Genomic DNA, 20513 nt, shown 5'->3' with positions numbered 1-20513 from the left:
GTATTCTAAGAGAATAAACCACTACTGAAAACGTAAAATGAAGAATGAGAAATTATCATTCCTCACATTATTAATTTATTATACATACTATATTATTTTGGTTAAAAGACAAGCATACTACACGAAATATAAACATACATAATTTTTTACCTTTGTAAAGTAGAGGCCCCGCCATTCCTAGCACCGGCCCTGCATTGAACTATGAGGATCTTATCGACATCGCCTATGTTATATCCCTTATATCACTTAAATATTTCGACAGATTTAATGTACAAAATACGAACAAGGTAAGAAGTTTATACTCCGCATCAAACAAAAGACAATTAAGGTGGATGACAAATTTATTGAGAACTAAACAAGAATGAAGAATTAAATTTATAAGAAATTAAAATAGAAAGGAAGTTACCTCGGGAAAAAAATGTGAAGAAAACATATGAAGGAGGAAACACGAAATGAAAGTATTAGATGAAGGCGAATCGAAGTTCTTTTCAGTTGTATAAGACTAAAGCTAAGAATTGCCAATATTAGACAGTTTAATGAAAAAAAAAATCAGTGTCCTCGATAATGGGTGTGTTTATAATATGCTGAAAGATAGAGTAAGATTACATTTCAATGATACCGTTATCACTAAACTCGCAAAGAAAGGAATACTATGCAGCAAACATAACATGCATATCTGTAGTAATGGTAGTGCCTCATCACTTTATAGGATAAAATACTCTATATAACTTGACAGTAATGCACCTGAGAATAAGAAGGCTTATTACTGTACCGCCCATATCTGTCATTCTTTTTTGGAGTGTCCTTCAACGGGGAGGCAGATGTGCTTCCACCTCAAGCTATCCAGACACTCCTACTTTACTCGTTCAAGCTCTGCGTCTCTATTAGTACCGATTTCACGGTTGTTTTCCTTTGCCCCATCATTCCACTTTCCAAGTGGCCTTCCTCTCCTATCAAAACTCATTTTCACTCGTGTAAAGTAGACTAGTGTCAGTGAATTTAGCGGACCACAGAGGATTTAGTGCTCCGGACTCATCTCACCTTGTGGAAATTGCATAAAATAGGGGAGTCATAACTTCCCTGCAACATTGAGGCATGTGCATGGCAGATGGGTTGCATGGGCATGTCGAGATGAATGCACCACGGAGTTATAATGAACCATACATAATACATCCATGGAATGCACTGATCACACTTCCATTTTGACTAATTACGACTCTAGTACAATTTACCGTTTAACAATCCATTCTTTTCAGATGAGCCGTTTCATTATAATAAGTAGATTGTATCCACTAATGACAGTCGTGGGAAGTCCTGGATAAACAAATAACAGGACAGTCCCTGGCTGAAGGCAAGCCATCGGGTGGCAGATGGCGCGAGTTGCCAAACACATAATTATAATGACATGTTCATATACCAAGTTGGGTGTTTTACATTGTTTTAATGGTGATTAGAAGAGAAGGCTAACTGGATTATAGTAATTTCAGTAACTAGTTTCGATAAAATGTTAATGAGCATTATATGAGTCTAGTTTTATTAGTATAATCAAGAGAGAGAGAATCACAGGAATTGCTATGAACCATGATTAAAAACAACAGAAGCCACATAACCCATAACATATAAAGTCCTTGGTGTCAGCAAAATCGAATCACATGAGGCTCGCGTTAGCGAGGAAGACAGATTATTGGAATATTCAGAGAGCGCAGCAAGAATCGGCAACAACAGGGAGAGGCAGAGAGGCGCAGCTCTGACGAGTAAGGCAACCGTGGAGAGGACTCACTTGGCTCACTGGGGAGTGGGGTTATTTGCCTAACCTTGCTCTAATCGCAGGTCATGTCCTCTGACTGCACTAAAGACCCGGAAGAGGGAGAGGGTATGAAGGAGGGCATGGACTCCGAGGAAGAGGAGGACGCGGAAGACTTAGGTGAAGAGGAAGAGGAGGATGACGAGATGGATTCTGATGAGGAGGCAGAGGACCCCAGTCTGAAAGAAAAGATTGCCTGGGTGGACGTAGAGGTTAGTCAAGTGGCCCTCTAATGGTTAACATGATAGTGTCAATTCTGGCTTACATAGTTTATATATATATATATATATATATATATATATATATATATATATATATATATATATATATATATATATATATATATATATATATATATATATATATATATATATATATATATATATATATATAATTGCTCACTCGCCTTGTATTAGGTTAGTAACTCCCTATCCAAGCTTCCCCTTCTGTCACTTCCAGTAAGAAAAGAAAGGATTGGAGGGAGGAATGCAAACACCAGACTCAGGGTTGTTCTGATTGCATGCAAGTGTTGTTCGGGTTTCATGACATGTTATTATCTCAAAAACTTAGTCCTACATCAGTTGTCCTTAATCTAGTCCTTTACATAACCTCCTCTGCAATTTTTATTTATTTATTTATTTTTTTATTTTACATCATGACATTTAGAGCATTTATTATTCTCTTTTGATCTTTACATGTTTATGATTATTGACATGCTTTACATTTGCGCTTGGTCTTTGTCGACTGGTGTCATGTTTGTGTATATTTTGCTTGTATTCCCTTCGGTAGATCTGAAGCTGCTGCATCAGGGTCATTTGCTCCATGCAGAATCTTGAAAGTTTCCATCTGTTCCTCTCAGTCTCTAGTAAGTAAGTGTAGACTTTTAGTTTGCTTTACTTGATTTCACATAATGCTTAACTATTAATTCCTTTCCCTGGTAGAACTGCAGTTTCATACAATGCTTTTATTTATTTATTTATTTTTCTTTTTTTTTTATCCCTTTCCCATTGCACAACAAGCTTGAGGTATGTGGTGGTAGAGCAGGGTTTTATAATGGGGAACGCAAATACATACTACAAACACTAACCAGAAAAAAACTTCTTTGCCTCACAACTCCTCAGATTCATGCCATCTGCAGTGCATCAGTCTCTTGGCTACATGACTGATGGGCTTTTCAAAACTAATTCTAATCAAACATATAAATCTCTTACTCTAACCATGAGACAGATTTCCTCAAAGTCACATCAACTGCTGTGCGTGTTTCATAGTCATATAACTCAAATAATTGTTGTGTGTATTTCGGTTTTTTATCTTAAAAGAATCAGAAAAATTAAATCTTTCCAAATGTTATAACCTGATTCCACCCAGGAGGGTTATCACCCCTTGGATACCACAGAATAGTGTTGACTAATTATTACACTAACTTATATCAATGACAGCTGATTAAAGACCAACAAAATGGTGTCAGAAATAAGTAAATAAGTGCAAAGCTTCAAAAACAAATATCATCATCATGAATGAATGATGAATGAATTCAAAAAGAGTAGATGAACCAGCAGTAACTGCTGTCTTGATTATTGGCATCACATGGTTAGTCAGATGACGTATAGACTTGATGAAGTCCAGCTTGACCCACAAATCTCTCACATACACAATATATGAGGGTATTGTTTCTTTACAATGTACATTCATATTGATTTAGATGCACAGAGCTAAGTTTGTAAGTAGTGAAAAAAAATTGCACACCTCTCCTTAACTTAATCTCTCCTCTCTTTCACTTGACTGTGATTTTACATGTGTTTTTCCAGTCAGTATGAATGACATCTAAGACATGTTTGTATATTATTTGCCACAGCTTACTTAATTCATTAGTGAGGCTTCTTCAGTAAGCACCATCAGAGACTACAGTGGTTCCAGAATTCAAATGAGTTTGTAAAAACTCAAAAAGTTCAGTGCTTGACATTAAATTAGTCCACTCATGGTATTGGCAGCCAGCTCAATATGAGATTTTGCTTCAACCAAAAGAGGGACCAAAAATTGCATCAATGTTATTGTGTCTACACAGAGTGGCGGCATAATGCTTTGCTGTAATATTAAGTTGCTTTCAATGGTGAAGCAAAATTTGATATTGAATTGGTCTGCCACACCCATGGCAGACTAATTCAATGTCAGGCACTGTAAATACATAAATAATTGTGGCAGGTTGAAGTTCTAGAACCTCTTTACATACAGTGTTTATAATGTTTTATGTATGACTGCCATTTGCTGCAGTTATGGAATAAATCTTAAAGTCCAGACATGAGGCACCCAGGTAATAATGCATAGTCCATGATGAAGGGAGCTAAATATCTGAGTAGATGGTATGTTGTTTGTCTTAACCTAGATACTGTGTGCAGACTTTTATAATTGCAGTGATTGTTATAACAACTATTTGATTTTTTATTTAATTGCCATAACAACTATTTGATTCTTGACTTAGGCTGGCAATATGAACTATTTATGATCTTCATATGATATTTTCAGACAACTGGGCTTGATGTGGATCAGGACACAATTATGGAGGTTGCAGTGGTGGTTACCAACAGCTTGCTCAATGTGATGGCAGAGAGCCCCAACCTTGTCCTTAAGGTGGAGGACAGACTTATCACAAATATGAAGCAACCATACCAGGACCAGCACACCAAGGTAGGCATTAATTTCCTGTTTTGTACATATTTTCAATTGTATGTAAATTCATGTAATTTTCATTAGCATCTCAGGGAATTGGTCTTTTATCCAGCTCTCGGTAAAAGTGCTATGTACGGGAGACCAGTTCTGAGTTTTATCATGTCCCTTTGTCCCATTGTGCTCTCACAGGCTGCGAGGAAAAAAAAAAGTGTTTCTATATTAATTATTCTTTTGTTACCCTACACTTCAGTTTAATTGCTTACTCCTTTATATACAGTTTCACCTTTTCATTTAGCTTCCTGTCTGCCCTAATGTCTTGTAATTTTTGTTATTTTAATTCTGTATATCACTTAAGTGCATTAAGTATTCTGCTTATGCCTTCTTTTCTCAGCCAATGTTTTTACTTCCATGTTTTGTTATGCTTTATTTCTTTTTTTTTTTTCCTGGGACTTCCATAAAATCCCAAATATCTTTATTTTGTCATTAAAATTCTTTATCAGTTATGGCACCTGAAACATGAATTCTGGAGAGGTTCTTGTATCTGCTGCATTAGGAAGTGTTTGAGTATGTAGGATTTGGTTGTGTGAATATTCCTTCAGCTATATGTTTTCTTTTAATGGCTGGATAGACTGGACTCATTGAGAGATGCAAGAAAAGTAGCCTTTCACTCAAGGCTGCTGAGGACCAGTTGCTAAAGTTTCTGGGAGACCACACAGAAAAAGGTATATGAAAATTTCTTCAGTTGTGTTTGTACTTCAAAGCAGACATGCTTCTAATGTTTCCATATTTCATTAGTAGAAAATTTAATTTGTAATGGAGTATTGCTTAGCTTCTTTTTCTTTTGACATCAAAGTTAAGGATTACTACATGTATATATACCTTTTTAGCTTTTGCAAATTATATACATATATGAATTATTTTCAGACAAAACACCACTAGCAGGCAATTCTGTTAATGCTGACAAAAAGAAGTTCTTGGTGAAGTACTTGCCTAGAGTGATGGAGCACCTTCAGGACCGTGTTGTGGATGTCAAGAGTGTCAAGGAGTTGTGCAAGTAAGTGTAGCAGCACACAAGTATTATGTTTTTCTAATTTTATGGTCATAAAATAAGATATGTTGTGAATCTGTTGGAATTAGATATATATTGAAAAGAACTAATGACCTTTAATATAGTGGTGCTTTGTAATTTTTTATTCTTGACATTTAAATTTGTATTTTCAAAAGAAAACAGAAAAAGAATCAGAGATTGGACACAAGAAATTAAAATTAATTATCTTAGATGTGCATTTAATATCAACAAAATATGAGATGAGAATTATAAAAGTATATGTGAGAGGAAAATAGAATGAATTGTTACATGGCTGACGATTCCCCTATGTCAAAGATAAGCACATTGCCACATGAATTTACTCCTCCCAGGAATGTGGATGTTTATTCCTTCTTGTCTCTTTAGTGTGTAGATTGGATGGACAATATTTGTTGTCAGTTTGATCAGTAGTACATGCAGTGGGAGCTAAATGAAACCAGACCAAAAGTTTTAATGTTAGAAATGATGGCCTGCAGTATGTTGATATATTTTGACAATGGCTATTTGTCTGTTGCAGGAGTTAGAGCAGAAGGTAGATTGTACACTATGCATTTAAACAGTATGATGTTTTTTGGTAGTGGTAATCATATTATTAGTAGGGAAATCATTCCCTGAAATATTTTCAAGGCACTCATAATTCTGACTGCAGAGCTAGTTTCTGCTGCAACCCCTGCATCAGTTAGGCTGTTAAAGGTGATATCAACTCATTGGAGCTTGCTGAGAAGATGGTGAACAAGTAACTAAGAGAAGGCCCAGCAAGTGTGGAGTTGAGGAGGAGACTTGAGATTGAGGGCATCTGAAATGGTGAGAAGAAGCAGACTGCACTACATAAGTGATCATTCTGGCCTGAGTGGTAACATTTCTGATTTGTGTGTGTTCACTTTGAGCAATTTGATAGCGGCTCAATCTTTGGTGACATGTCCATCATGGACACTATTTTTTCCACAATTTCAGCTTTTGAATATGTGGAAACAGTGAGAACTGAACTGGAGGTGGAATAGATTACATGAGAGGCACATCACTCGGAATTGAACCACCATAGGGACATTAAGGGTAAACATGCACATCTAGCACATTACTAATCAGGCCAGGATGATCACCAAGGCACATGTAGATATTGTTCAGTCTTGATTGTCATGCCCTCACAACTGAAAAAGAAAGTTGCATATAACTGAAACTTGGAGAGCTGCCATCTGTTACAAATGAATAGAACAACTTGAAAGGAAGTGATTATGGCTTATGGTCTTCATTCATCAGATCATAAAGGAATGTCTATTCAGCATTTGAAAGTTTTCTTAATTAAGCTTTTGTTGGAATTGTTTCAGGAGCTGGTATCCTGATGAGTTCAACTCTGCTCCCATCCCAAATGAATCCAACACACAAGTAATAGAAAGAGTGCGGGAGAGCATTGAAGAGCTGAAATATTACAAGGCAACATTGTGTAATGCTGTGAATGTACAACTCTAACTGTGTAGGTCTGGAATTCTGCTAAGAGATTTAAGTAATTTACTTCCAGATTAGTTTTTTATACTGTGATTATTACATGTTTATTTTATATTGATAAAAGATTTTTGTCAAGATAAACCTTTCATCTCTTTGTTGCCTTTGTCATATTTTTGGTGTGAGTAGCATAAAAATCCCCTCTACTTCTGTACCTGTCATTGTGAAAATTGAGAAAATAAAAAAAAATTCTTGATTTTTCAGTTAGAAAGTATGATTTGGGCAGTTTGTTTATGAAGGTAACAACAGGATTGATTGAATTAAGGTATAATAACAATGGGAATAAAAAAAAACAGTTATTCTTTGTTAGTAAATATTTCAGTGTGGATGATATGAATGTGGTAAGCTGACCCTACATGATCAATATTATTGTGCAATATTCTGTATTGTACTATATTATTGACAGTGAAGGGGCAGTATTGAAGAATGACAATATATTGAAGACATCAAAAGTGGCTGGTCTCAGAAGTGGTCATGCAGAAGTGATGGTTGATATCCTCTACCATATTGTATGCCATCTTTTGTATGATTTCTATTTTTCTATATTTTATCTAAGGGTGGTATTGGGCTGAGGATCTACTTACTATCATCTGGCTTTCCCATTCTAGCAGTGGTGAGAATTCATAGTTGCAGCATTGAATTCTCTGTGCCTGCATTTCTGTGGATGAGTAGCAACTGACATTAACTTCACCTCATGTGTGGATAAGTCCAGCTTTGGGAAGCACCCATAGCTACCTGGATGATGGCTTAGTCATGTCTGAGAGTCTTGGTAATGTGTATATTCCCAATTACTCAATATATGTTTCCCATATGCTTTAAGGCTATCAGCTACTACCCAGTGGAATGCTATCATGGCCATTCCCCTGGTGGTGGGAGTTCTTGGAAGAGGTACCACACAAAAAAACAAAAACACATGTTTACAGGAGACATGCGACAGATGGTGCTTGGAGTATATATATATATATATATATATATATATATATATATATATATATATATATATATATATATATATATATATATATATATATATATATATATATATATATATATATATATATATATATATATATATATATATATATATATATATATATATATATATATATATATATATATATATATTTTATATATATATATATATATATTTTATATATATATATAATATATATATATATATATATATATATATATATATATATATATATATATATATATATATATATATATATATATATATATATGAAAAGATGTATTAACACTGAATTGCACAAAGTACATTATATTTTTTATGGATTTTGTATTTGTAATTACTAAAACATCCATAATGGTATTGACAATCTTGTACCATTGAAGCTGTGAATGTTATTGGTGAAGAACAATACAAAGATCTGAAAAGCATCCCTGATCAATGAAGGAGGCACAGTTTTGTCAAAGGAACTCGAGTCACTAAGGAGAGCTTATGCAATGCAATGTGTCTGAGCCCTGAAAAGTTGGTAACTTCAGACAGGGTTGTACATATCTCTGCTGCTGTCACTTGTATCCCACTTACATCTCTTTCCAAAGAAACCTGCATCCAACACTTTTGCCTTTGTTTTGTAGAACATTCCAGTCTTGGGGTTTTGTAAAGTTTCTCTCTCTCTCTCTCTCTCTCTCTCTCTCTCTCTCTCTCTCTCTCTCTCTCTCTCTCTCTCTCTCTCTCTCTCTCTCTCTCTCTCTCTCTCTCTCTCTCTCTCTCTCTCTCTCTCTCTCTCAGAACAGGGAAGGTTTTAGAGGCTAGTCAGAGGAGGTACAAAACTTTGGGAAAACTCACACACACACACACACACACACACACACACAGGGCATAGGGTTCTTGCTTCTCTTCTTTAAGTTTATTGTTCATTTACCTTGAGCAGCTTCCAAGAACATGCATCTGCAAACATATGTGTCACTGGTGTCTTGAGTCTTACGATGACTGGCACCCACTAATGCAGTCATTCACTGTAGAAAACAGGATGATATTTGCCTTTTTTTTATTTTAACAGTAATGAGGGAGTAGCTGATAATATTTTTTATGAATATTTGTTAGTATTATCTTTGTTGTTATTGTTACTATTATTATTGATAATATCATTGTTATTTTTAATGTTTATTTATTTTTTTTACTTATTTTGAAAGAATTTATATATTTGTGTCATTAGATTATTAATAAAAAATAATAGACAACTTCCCTGCTCCTTTGATATGATATATACACTGTTCAAGTCTTTAAATTAAAATACCCCCACACATGAACAAGAGTGACATAAAATACATGAAAAGTTTCAATAGGCAGATTGAATGTTTTTAGATCAAAGTATTTGAAAAGGCCATGCATAAGACTCATGTGAAATGCAAATCACTGCAGGTCAAAAGGCAGCAGTCAAAAGCTGGATGGAAGACTGCGAGAGAAGAGAAATGAGAGGAGCATTAATAAGTGTGTCATGACAGAACTAATAATTCTGATAGTTGTGTGACAGTGCAGAATTCTGTGTCACAATGGACATAAGAATGCGTCACTGTTACCGCCGAGCGGGTGAAAGACCGCCGAGCGGATGAAAGTTGTTGTTGTTGAGCATGTGTATGCTAAATAATAAGATCTGTGTTATGAGAGTTGAAGTGAACTAGTATATGGAACATGGGTAACACTAAGGAAACTAAGTCATTAGAGTAGAGATTATGGAAACTGAATTCACTTTGTCATGATGGCAAAAATTACCATTGAATTTCGAAATTCCGCAAATCTTGACGTTGTCAGTGCTGTCATCATGCTGTGACGGTAACAGGTATATCATGACGCTGTCGTGACTGACCAATAATTGTGGCCAAATGTCACGACTGCACCAAAAATGCTGTTCTTGGCACTGTCGTGACGAGAATCTTGAATGTGTGATGGGGGTTTTAGTGATGATGTGGATTTACAGATGTAGCACTGAATTCTACGTGCTTGCATTTCTGTGGATGAGCAGCAACTGTCACTTCTTTCAGCTCATGTGTAAGTTCATCTGTGGGGAGCACCCATAGTTACCTGTATGATGGGATAGTCTTGCCTGAGCAAGAGTGAGGATAGTGTTCAGTGAGCCAAGCTGATACAGTATACCCCTTCTCTTCCCACTCACCGCTTTATTTCCCTTCTTTACCGCTCATAGGTATAATAATAATAATAATAATAATAATAATAATAATAATAATAATAATAATATAATTATTTGTTTTTTTCTTGCATTTCTTATATCACGTTTGAGTTTTCCCGATAGTAATATACAGGTCTACTTTGAACAAACTGTAGTGAAAGGCTTCAAGAGTGCTTTCTGAGTTCTGATGCCAGGCCACAGTGCATTTAACTGTCAGACCATAGTACAAAAACTTGAGGCATCGCATAGACGAAGAAATATCAAAGCAACAAAAGTAGCGAAGACGGCACACGTATGAGTGAGGCAGCAGGCAGCTCTCTCCTGATGTCTTCGGTACGCAGATACATATAACAAAGTGGTGCGCCATGAACAGGAGATAACAGTCATGATAATCCAACTTATCAACTGTAGCCTTTGAAAATTGGCCTAATGAGACTCCAAAATTATCCTTCAAGTACTTACATACATCGTGTTGTGCTCATTCTCTTCCTTCAGCCTCGCCGTTAGGAGAAAGGCTATATGGAGGTTGTAGGTTTAATTATTATGTTCACACCTCTGTACAACTAATCTAACCTCACAGCCATGTAAGTACTGCTGATCTGCAGGAAACTGCCTATCGGACGGTGCACCACGAACACCTCTGGTCTCAATAATGTCTTATGGTGTTATCATACAACAAAGATCATGACTTGGAGTACAAGACCTCGCAACCTAATACGTGGTGAAAGATTAAAAGATGCAAAACCAAGTGTATTATGACTTTGTTTTGGCTACGTGTTTTATGCAATGTCATCCTCATATACAGAGTGATAGGCATAACTACCAACACGTCAAGAAAAACGGATGGGGAGAGTGGCCAACATCCCCTGCAAACTTGGAAATGAAAAGATATGTATAATACAACCACAACCCCCATGTGTACGCTTCTTTTAAGCTACAACTATAGTTCAACGCTACCATTCACTTGCTTTTCCCGTCTCACTACCCACTCTTCTCTTATCATAAATCATATCTTCAAGTCCCACACAACATCGATAAACAGCTTTTCTTCATTGTCACCATGATCTCTTTAATTCGTTTCATCCCAAAAACTTCTAACTAAGGATACTTTATCGCTTTATCTTTCTTGTCAACTCCGTCATTTTCCCAACTTCCCTGTTACATCAACCTTGCCTTATCTGAGTTATTCTCATGTCTTTCTTCAACTTTGAATCATATTCTGAAACACTTTAGTGGATCTCCACTGCATGCAAAAAGTTCTTGTTTAAGTTACACGGGTTTCTAAGGGTATTTTTATATCGGTTATATATTTTATATATGGTTATATTGACATATTAACGTCAATATAACCATAAAAATACCCTTAGAAACCCGTGTAACTTCAACAAGAAGTTTTTGCATGATATATTCATTTAAAAAAATAGCGACATGGTCTGCCCACAATCTTTAATCTACTACTTTCCTTCAATTTCCTCTCTTTTACTTCTGTCCAAACTCGTCTATATCCTCAATCTTTCTACAAGCAAGGAAAAGAAGAAGAAAGAAAAAGAAAAGACATATTAAAATTCTTATATTATTAGGAGGAAAAACACTCGAATTCCCGGCTAATCATCTACGCGGCCTTTGAAAACAGTCGCAGTGAGAGAGCAAAAGGTTTCAGAATAAGGAACCTTTAGCAGGTAGTAGCCACACCTACACCTCTACTCTCTTCTCAACATTCACATACAACTGTTTATGTACCTATTATATTTCTGAACATAAGTATTAACTAATCTTTGTTCAAACAATCCTTGCACTCCTTTGCCATGTCATTAACATCTTCTGAATGCAAAGTATTTCCAGTTACCAATTCTTGCCCATCGCATAACCAATAATTCTCTCTCTCTGTTTTCATTTTTTGTTTTTTTCATTTAATAAATTACACAACTAAAATTTATAATATATAGAGTAATGCATATAGCAGAATGCAAGGGCCATAATCTGAGGATATGTATATATTAAACCAAAGGTGTTTAGCGGGTAGGCAGCAAGTGGAGAGAAAATACAGGTTCAGTACAAATGGTTAGACTACATAGGCTTTTCGACACCTACCAATTTCATCAACTTATTCCTGTGGGGCTGCATTCTCTCAACTAATCCACATTAAAACGAGATATCGCAACAGACTTGAAGTGAAGCATAAGCAACGGAGTGCTTTAAGTGAAACAAAACCATGAATCAAGAAGTTTGTTGATAATCTGAAACATCACCCATCACATTGAGTGGAATAGGGATTCAAGTGAAGGAAATATGAACCTGGCATGAATGTTCAGAAGCAAATAGACAGGGAGGAGGTGGGTGCGTGGCCACTGAAGGCCATGGTTGTACCAGTTAATTATGACTCCTTATTATCGCATTTCACTTCAGAATTATAAAGTCGTCAGATTTGTCAAAGATCAGATCATATGGCGTGGAATTAATACACTTTTGTTTTAGAAGTCTTTAAGTGCTATAAGGGCTATAACAGGGGGGCGTAGGATCAGAAACCAAGACAGAACAAGAAATAACGGATTCAAGCTTGAAAAACTTAGGTTTAAGAAAGAGATAGGAAGAAATTGGTTCTCAAATAGTGTGGTAGATGAATGGAACAGACTCAGTAATCAAGTTGTTAGTGCTAAAAAATTATGGAGCTTTAAGAGAAGATTAGACGGATTTATGGATGGGTATGATAGTTGGAAATAGGTAAGTATATTTCATACAGGGACTGCCACGTGTAAGCCTGGTGGCTTCTTGCAGCTTCCCTTATTTCTTATATTCTTATGTTAGCAGCCGGCTGGCCGTGCGGCAGGAGTGGTGCTACTAAACAAGCCTGCCGTGTATCTCCATTGAATTCAGTGCTGTGAGTGTGTGCACAAACTATAAAACTAAGTGAAGTAATGTTACTGTTTCACTGATACAAAACACGGTGACGTATTGTTAATCTCTCCAGTAATCAGACCAAACACCACCACGTTACTACACTACCTCGTAACGAGTGAACTCTTGTTGGTGTAAATAAATTGTATATATTGACTTGATTCAAACTTTTTTTCAAGCCTACTTATGTTACGATACCTTAAATCAAATGTTCTTGCCACTGGCGTGACAAACAGCTGAGTAGGGGAACACGGTCCTAATGAGTGTAGGACTGTTGACACTGCAGTCATGAGTTATGTTTGGCGGTGGGCAATGGACAAGGATCATGTATGAAAAGTGAGTAACAACCTGAAAAAAGTGTGGGAACCATTAGTATTGAATAATGAGCGAACTAGAGAACCTGAAAATAAATCTTTTCATTTGGCAAACTTTCTCAAGCCTCAGCGGATTAGAGTTTATAAATTCATATGGATGCGTGTGTGAGATAATATGTAAGTATAAACTGATGATAACATGAAAGACGCCACTCTTAACAAGTAGATATTTTTTTCCATTACTGATACTACGCGGCCTGCAAAGGATCTGCGCCACAAAAACTAGCCAGCAAAAAAAAAAAAAAAAACATACAGAGTAATACTTATTGAGGGAGATGTTATGCCCCTAAAATAAATGCATTAATTAGGATAGTAGTACTGGTACATGTAAAGGCATATTCATAACATCCGTGACACCAGCATCACTTTTAAGGCATAACCAAGAACATTACAACATACTTTCACGACATAACTCTTCACTATTGGTTTGGTGATTTAAACGCAGCAATCCATGGATTCACAAGTCCTTTCTTTACTTCATGCAATTGTTAATATATTGTATATAATTCATGTAGGCAAAAAATAAACGTAACACTAAAAATTGTCGCAAGTACAGCAAAAGTTTTCTTTCCTTCTTTCCCATCATTCCATCTTCCTCCTCCATCCATCATCCTAGATTTCTTCCTTCAGTGGTGTATTTGTTTATCTGTTTCATATGAATAACGAGATAAAGTGACCGGGAGGCAGCAACGAGAAGGGGGACACTCTGGGTACACATCGGAGATGTCTTAAGTGGTGTCATCACGGGTGATAACCTACCAAGGTCATAAGGGAAGGTTTAGAAGATAGCAATTTACCAGCGTTCTGTGAAGTTGCACTTCTCTCTGTGTGTGTGTGTGTGTGTGTGTGTGTGTGTGTGTGTGAGGTGGTGCATTAAATAAACAAATATAGACGAGTAGATCACTATAGCAAGATTGCCCGCGGCCATGTATTGCGCCACGCCACAGTTGCTGCACAGGGGGCAGAAGCGGGATGTGCAACGCCAGCCATCCTCCGCTAATAAAGCAAGCCTGTAAAAAATATATACAAGATTATCACTACTACTACTACTACTACTATTATAGTACAGTACCTGTATCTCAGAGAAATGTCACACTTGCATTCACACTTGTATCAGGTAACGGATCGCACCTCACCTCCCCTCTCCACGTGCGTCTGCCTCGTGGGGAAACACCTACGCATACACTCCTTCCCTCTCTTTCCTTGGATTATCATATGCATCCTTGTTAATTCTTTCGTCTCTGTTTCACTCGCCTATGATGTTCGCCTCTGTTAACCCCACGTGGACCTATCTATAGCAAATAAATGGAGGCTGAGCCCTCCATCGAGAGGCAGTAAGGAATTCAGGACTAGATTGAAGTGAGTACACTCTGTATTCGTTCTACACCAAATAAACGTTCAACGCTACTAGACGTAACTCCTTCACCACTTATACTCCATCCTGAAGAACGCAGGATGAAGGGCACACTACACAGGAGTATCAGCGGTGCACCAGTCCGTTACATGGTGGTAAATTCACCAACGACGGGACGGTAAATCTGATGTCACTGGTGGGCGCTGGTGTACATGTAGTAGCAGCGGTGTACCATTACTGGTCACAAGGGATTCATACCATGATTATATTTTTTGAGAGAGAGAGAGAGAGAGAGAGAGAGAGAGAGAGAGAGAGAGAGAGAGAGAGAGAGAGAGAGAGAGAGATTATATTTTTTTCTCTCTGAAAGAATGTCTTGAAGTTGTTTTAAGAGGATCAAGAATCGCGTGTAAGCAGATAGCTCTCTGCTCTGCTCTTCTTCAGCTGTAGTTGCCAGTCTGTCCGTGTGTGTGTGTTCGTGTCTTGCAAGGTACAGAGATTCACTTTGTTGGTAAAGAGTTAACCTAACCAAGGACAAGGAACAATAAAGATGCAACTCATTGTTAGCATTTATGTGCCCGAGTGTGGCGCCCAGACGCAAACACATCGTCATGCTATGTTCGGACTCCTCACTTCAAGGTCATGGATGCTATTGGCGTCGTTCCCCGCCACCAAGCCTCTCTTCTTATCTTTCTCCCTAGCTGTAGTTGCCAGATGTATATCTCATGAATATGTGTTTTTGTTTATGTATATATGTAATTATTCAGCTATCAGTATTTAGATAGATACAATGTATTTCCATGGATGGAAAGACAGGGTATAGAGCGAGAGCTAAATTTTGTCAGTAGAAATATGTCAGTTGTATAACATTATTATACTCTCTCTCTCTCTCTCTCTCTCTCTCTCTCTCTCTCTCATCTGGTGTGTTTATGAGTATCGAACACATTGTCATTTCTTTGAATGTCGTAATACAGCAGACACAAACAAACACCTATCTGTATCTTGAGTATCCTTTCCTTATTGCTGAAAGTAAAGTTGAAGTTTTCTACGTGCAGTGTGTGCTGGCCGACACAGAGTCACAGACACATGCAGTTGGAGGTCAGACACCGACGTGTGCGGGTGTGCAGGCATCAGTAGTAGCGGTTGATCGTGATCGCGGTGTGTTCGCAACCAGCAAAGCTCTCAGATACCAGCGCGCTATGGCGGTAGACTCATCCTTCATTTGGCTTCGGCCAGCCACTGAAATGGAGGAATTATTGGACTGTGCTAACAAGAAAGGACTTTTCGTCACCGTGTATGGGCTGACACTTCGCTCCAGTGTGCCTCTCACCGACAGTCATATCGAGGAAACGCTTCGTCACACCTTCAGGTTAGTAACATACCTACACTCTGACAAACACCGTAACATCACAACAGCAGTATACGCACAGGCGCTGTGACGAAGGAATTCTGAAAGTGACCTGAAATGTCCCATCGTGTATAGGTTTACAAGGTTGGCAATGATGGAGCTCTTCACAACACATCTCTGTCACAGCTTCTCAGCTACTTCCACTAATTAGGTGAAGATAAAGGAAATCGTTTGATATTCATTAGTTTTGCAAATCTAGGTCCATACTGCCATACTACATTTGATGAATTTTATTTATTTATATATTTTTTATTTTATTTATTTATTTATTTATTTACTTTATTTTTTTTTTTATAAAGTGTGGCAAGTAGTCTGTGTTGGAATTCGTTTGCCATAAGAGCGTAAGAAAAATTGGACTCTATAAAACCCACCCGCAGGGCTGCACATGGCAGGTGCTGTGTACTCAAGACTTACCATCTCCCGCCCTCATCCATAAATTTATCTAACCTTCTCCTTAGAATATCCAATGCCTATGTACGAGTATCTACCACGTTCTTGCAAAAGTTTGTTCCATGCATTCACAACCCTACAGAGAAACACGCAGATTTATGGCACAAAGCTGCAAATACATAAACAAAAAAAAATATAATAGATAATAATAAATAATAATAATAATAATAAATAAAGTTCACGTAAAAGTTACATAAATTGATGGATGTAAATATATATATATATATATATATATATATATATATATATATATATATATATATATATATATATATATATATATATATATATATATATATGAGAGAGAGAGAGAGAGAGAGAGAGAGAGAGAGAGAGAGAGAGAGAGAGAGAGAGAGAGAGATGAGCAATCAGTGTGGGTCAACATGCGTGAGAAATGTGACCTGGTATGCAAACCATGAAAAAAAAAAAAAAAAAGAGGAAATATGAAAAAAAATTACTTTCTTAATCTCTTTTTCAAGTGGATTTAACTATTCTTGAATCTTTTAAAGTATAGTTACTAATTTTATATTCTTATTTACATTATTTTTATTTATTTATTTTTTCACGTATGTTGAGAATGCTATATTTTTCGATGACGAATTCGAGTTCCCATTTTCTATTCACTACATTCTGCCCACTTGATGCGTTTGTGTCTTGCACCTGACCTAAATAATCTTGCTACATAGGTGTCGTCGGCAAATTTAGTGATATCACTACTTACCCCAGAATCTCGATAACTAATGTACATTTATTATGAGTAATTAGCATAGAGCAGATCCCCTTAAAGGAAACCGAATAAAATCTTTACTCTATTTTGATCTCTTAACGTTTATTAGTAACTTTTGCTCCCTACAGCTGAGTAACTCTTTAACTGAATCAAGATTTGACTTCCAGTTCCATGAGTTTAACTTTTCTCTACTCCTCTTTGGTGAAGAAGTCTATCAAAAGCCTTACTGAAATCAAGATGTGTTGCGTGCGAAGATTTAGCACACACGATTTGCTCTTTGTGAAACCATTATGTGAGTCCTTAATTAAATAATGTTTTTAAATGTTCATATATATATATATATATATATATATATATATATATATATATATATATATATATATATATATATATATATATATATAAAGTATAATAAACTCCCTCATTTTGCCTTTCTCCTGTAGGAAAGTGCCCAGTCTGAGGACGTGCTTCAGGAAGCGTGGAGACACCCTGTGGGCGTGTGACATGAATCGCGAGCGGCTCGATTTTCAGGTATAGTGCAATGATCTTAACGTGTTATTAGTATTACACCGGGAAGACGTGATCTTCAAACGTCTACAGGCGATGTATAGGTGACAAGCTTGTGGTGGGACACTTCGCCCGCCCCTACATTTCACTCTCCAGTTTCCTGGGACCTGACGCCAAGCCTCTGGCCGCCCGCCTATCACCACGTGGGAGTGAGGTCAACCCTCATCCCTTTGTCTCCGGAATGCCAGCCCCAGCCATGACCTGAGCCGGTCCAGCAACCACCCCAGCATCAGCAGTCCTTGTCTGCCTTGCCTCGGTGGCGGACATGTGGCTAGCTTTGTACAGTTTTGATTTAATATACTGCAGCTGATTTTACAACTATTTCTTTGGCCACCGCCTCTACACAGTACTAGAAGAAGAAGCAGATTTACGTAGTACAAGTTCGCAGCACGTGACCCAAGCTGACCCCCAGACCACTGAACCTGCAGGCAGTGCTGGTGGTGGTAGTGGTGGTGGCGGTGCACGGTAATAATAATAATAATGATAATAATAATAATATATAATGTTTTGAAAAACAGTCTCTAAACATCTGCACTCCTGCAGCCTGTTGTGCAGTGGCTGGAGCTCACAGGTACCTAGTGGACCTTGTACACCAGATTTCAATTTCATCTTTTTCTTTTTCCAGGTGACTGACACTCGGGAGTTGGTTTCTGCCGCAGAAGCGTTGTTACACTATCACTTTCCAACCACCGAGGGTCCCTTGTGGTGTGCGCGCCTCCTTTCTGCCGGCGCCCCTGGTCGCTGTTCCCGGCCGGATCTAGCAGCTACCTTTCCCCACACCCGCACTCTGCTGCTGGCTAACCATCATGGCATTGCTGACGGCACAACAAATATGTTTGTGACTAACGTATTCCTCCAAGTGCTGGACGACGTGCTCGCTGGCAAACCTGTCGACGACACAGTTCAGCTTGGTAAAGTGGTTGCCGGGGAAGAGACCAAAGCTTTACTGACAGCGAAAATAGAAGAACTGACGAAGGACGAAGACCGCTTCAAGCAGCTGCAAGATGACATAATAAAGGCACAACAAGCTGAGAAACTTATTCCACGTACTTATCCCATGCCCAGAGATCCTAATTTCAAGTGTCAGATAGTTCTGCGGGATCTGGACAAGGACAGCACAATGACCTTCATCAGGAAGTGCAAGCAGGAGGGCGTCACGGTGAACAGTGGGCTGGCATCGGTGTTTAACGTGAGCCTCGTCGATTTCGTGCGGGAAGGAGGTTTGCAGCAAGACTTTTACCGTATCCGGGAACTGCATACAGTTAGCCTGAGACGCAACTGGTCAGGGGACACCTCGGGGACCTTGGGTGTTCACATGATGGCACTCGAGAACAACATTTCAACGCCAGCCAGGTGGCGGGACAATTTTTGGGAGTACGCCAGAGGTATGCATAAAAGCCTCAGTCAAGCCATTCATGGAAACGACGCATTGATGTACGTGGTGTCAATGTCGTTGGAAGGCAGCACAGAGGATCACTTCAAAGAGCGGCCAATGCCAGAGTGTGACTACGGGTCAGCCAATATGGGGAACGCAGACCGCCTCATCCCAACAGAAGGTCAGCACGTGCGGTTGGCACATCTTCTCAGGGCCACCTCATGCTGGAACGATCCCATGTACTACTTGTTCCACACCCTACATGGCTGCTTCATGTTCGGCTTAACCTACGCCAGTGACATTCTCTCGCGGGAAAACGCCCAGAAGCTGGTGGACAAGATCTTTGACAACCTGTTGGCCGTGACGCAGATGTAAGCAAAACAAGAAATTAGTGGCATAAGACGAGCCTGGCCGTTGTTAGATGTTGTGTCCTGTAACCATTACAATTATTGTTCTGACCAAAAGATGAACCAAGAGAGCATCGAGCATCACCATCGTTATGTACCAGACCAAACAGAAAAAAAAGGAATTTTCTATAACAAATTCAAATTGTTGTTCATAGTCAATGAATTGCTACAGATTTTTTTTTCTTGCCATTATGATTGTTTTCCCTATCTAGGAGCAAAGTAATTCCACTCTCCTTATTTTCTAGCTGCTATGGATGGCTGACTTGTTTTCTCACTTAATTCTTCCATTAAGAACAATTGCTCCTTAAAATAATTGACTTATGGAGGAGCGTGATGGAGTGTAGCCTATATATACTTCTTTGTATAACAAATCACATTTACCACAGTGACCATTACCAGCCGTGATCCATTACTGCTCTGGTTAGCATTAATATAAAAAAATAAATAAATAAATAGATAAATAAAAGTTTGACTCACTAACGGAATGAAAAGAAAATATATACAGAATGCACACATTTTCTTTATATCGATTGATGTTTTATGTCTTTTCCTTAGCTCTCAGCATTGCGTATAATGTCTCCACGTGTGCGCCTGCAGTGCATGTACAGGCAAGCTGTGTGACCTAAGGCTCAATGAACACAATATATATTCATGTGTAGCTTCACACGACAATGGTGCTCGAACGATAATCAGAGAAAATTACCATTTAGTAATAATCAACGGTGATTGCTGGATCTTCAGAGATT

The 20513-nt window shown here is 37.9% G+C and overlaps 2 protein-coding genes across 3 annotated transcripts; both read left to right on the top strand.

Moving 5' to 3' along the window:
* The first annotated feature begins 1613 nt into the window (after positions 1-1613).
* LOC135114738 (oligoribonuclease, mitochondrial-like) lies at positions 1614-7872 on the top strand. Of its 2 annotated transcripts, XR_010275658.1 has the most exons (6): positions 1614-2016; positions 4328-4489; positions 5100-5193; positions 5396-5525; positions 6208-6362; positions 6884-6997. XR_010275658.1 is itself a non-coding variant. In XM_064030721.1 (5 exons), the coding sequence occupies exons 1-5, from the start codon at positions 1834-1836 to the stop codon at positions 7023-7025; spliced, it is 711 nt and encodes a 236-aa protein (XP_063886791.1). In that variant the 5' UTR covers positions 1617-1833; the 3' UTR covers positions 7026-7872. The 2 variants fall into 2 exon arrangements, 1 of the variants encoding a protein (XP_063886791.1); XM_064030721.1 differs by lacking the exon at positions 6208-6362 and having other exon boundaries at positions 1617-2016; positions 6884-7872.
* A 7875-nt stretch (positions 7873-15747) lies between these two features.
* Positions 15748-20233, top strand: LOC135114722 (uncharacterized). The gene is made up of 3 exons (XM_064030686.1): positions 15748-16202; positions 17862-17949; positions 18611-20233. Exons 1-3 carry the CDS (start codon positions 15763-15765, stop codon positions 19733-19735), a joined length of 1653 nt encoding a protein of 550 aa, XP_063886756.1. The 5' UTR covers positions 15748-15762; the 3' UTR covers positions 19736-20233.
* Positions 20234-20513: the final 280 nt, after the last annotated feature.

This window comes from Scylla paramamosain, chromosome 2, assembly GCF_035594125.1.
Source record: "Scylla paramamosain isolate STU-SP2022 chromosome 2, ASM3559412v1, whole genome shotgun sequence".
In the NCBI taxonomy this organism is placed as follows: domain Eukaryota; kingdom Metazoa; phylum Arthropoda; class Malacostraca; order Decapoda; family Portunidae; genus Scylla; species Scylla paramamosain.
The sequence above is the reverse complement of the archived record's forward strand: the minus strand, read 5'-3'. Positions and strand labels throughout refer to the sequence as shown.

What these genes read in the sequence shown, in the direction of transcription:
- LOC135114738 (XM_064030721.1), top strand. Translation starts at nt 1,834, where the DNA reads ATGTCCTCTGACTGCACTAAAGACCCGGAAGAGGGAGAGGGTATGAAG. An exon ending in TTGCCTGGGTGGACGTAGAG is followed by an intron (nt 2,017 to 4,327) that starts GTTAGTCAAGTG and finishes TGATATTTTCAG; the next exon opens with ACAACTGGGCTTGATGTGGA. An exon ending in GGGAGACCACACAGAAAAAG is followed by an intron (nt 5,194 to 5,395) that starts GTATATGAAAAT and finishes AATTATTTTCAG; the next exon opens with ACAAAACACCACTAGCAGGC.
- LOC135114722 (XM_064030686.1), top strand. Translation starts at nt 15,763, where the DNA reads ATGAGTATCGAACACATTGTCATTTCTTTGAATGTCGTAATACAGCAG. An exon ending in ACGCTTCGTCACACCTTCAG is followed by an intron (nt 16,203 to 17,861) that starts GTTAGTAACATA and finishes TTTCTCCTGTAG; the next exon opens with GAAAGTGCCCAGTCTGAGGA. An exon ending in GCGAGCGGCTCGATTTTCAG is followed by an intron (nt 17,950 to 18,610) that starts GTATAGTGCAAT and finishes TTCTTTTTCCAG; the next exon opens with GTGACTGACACTCGGGAGTT.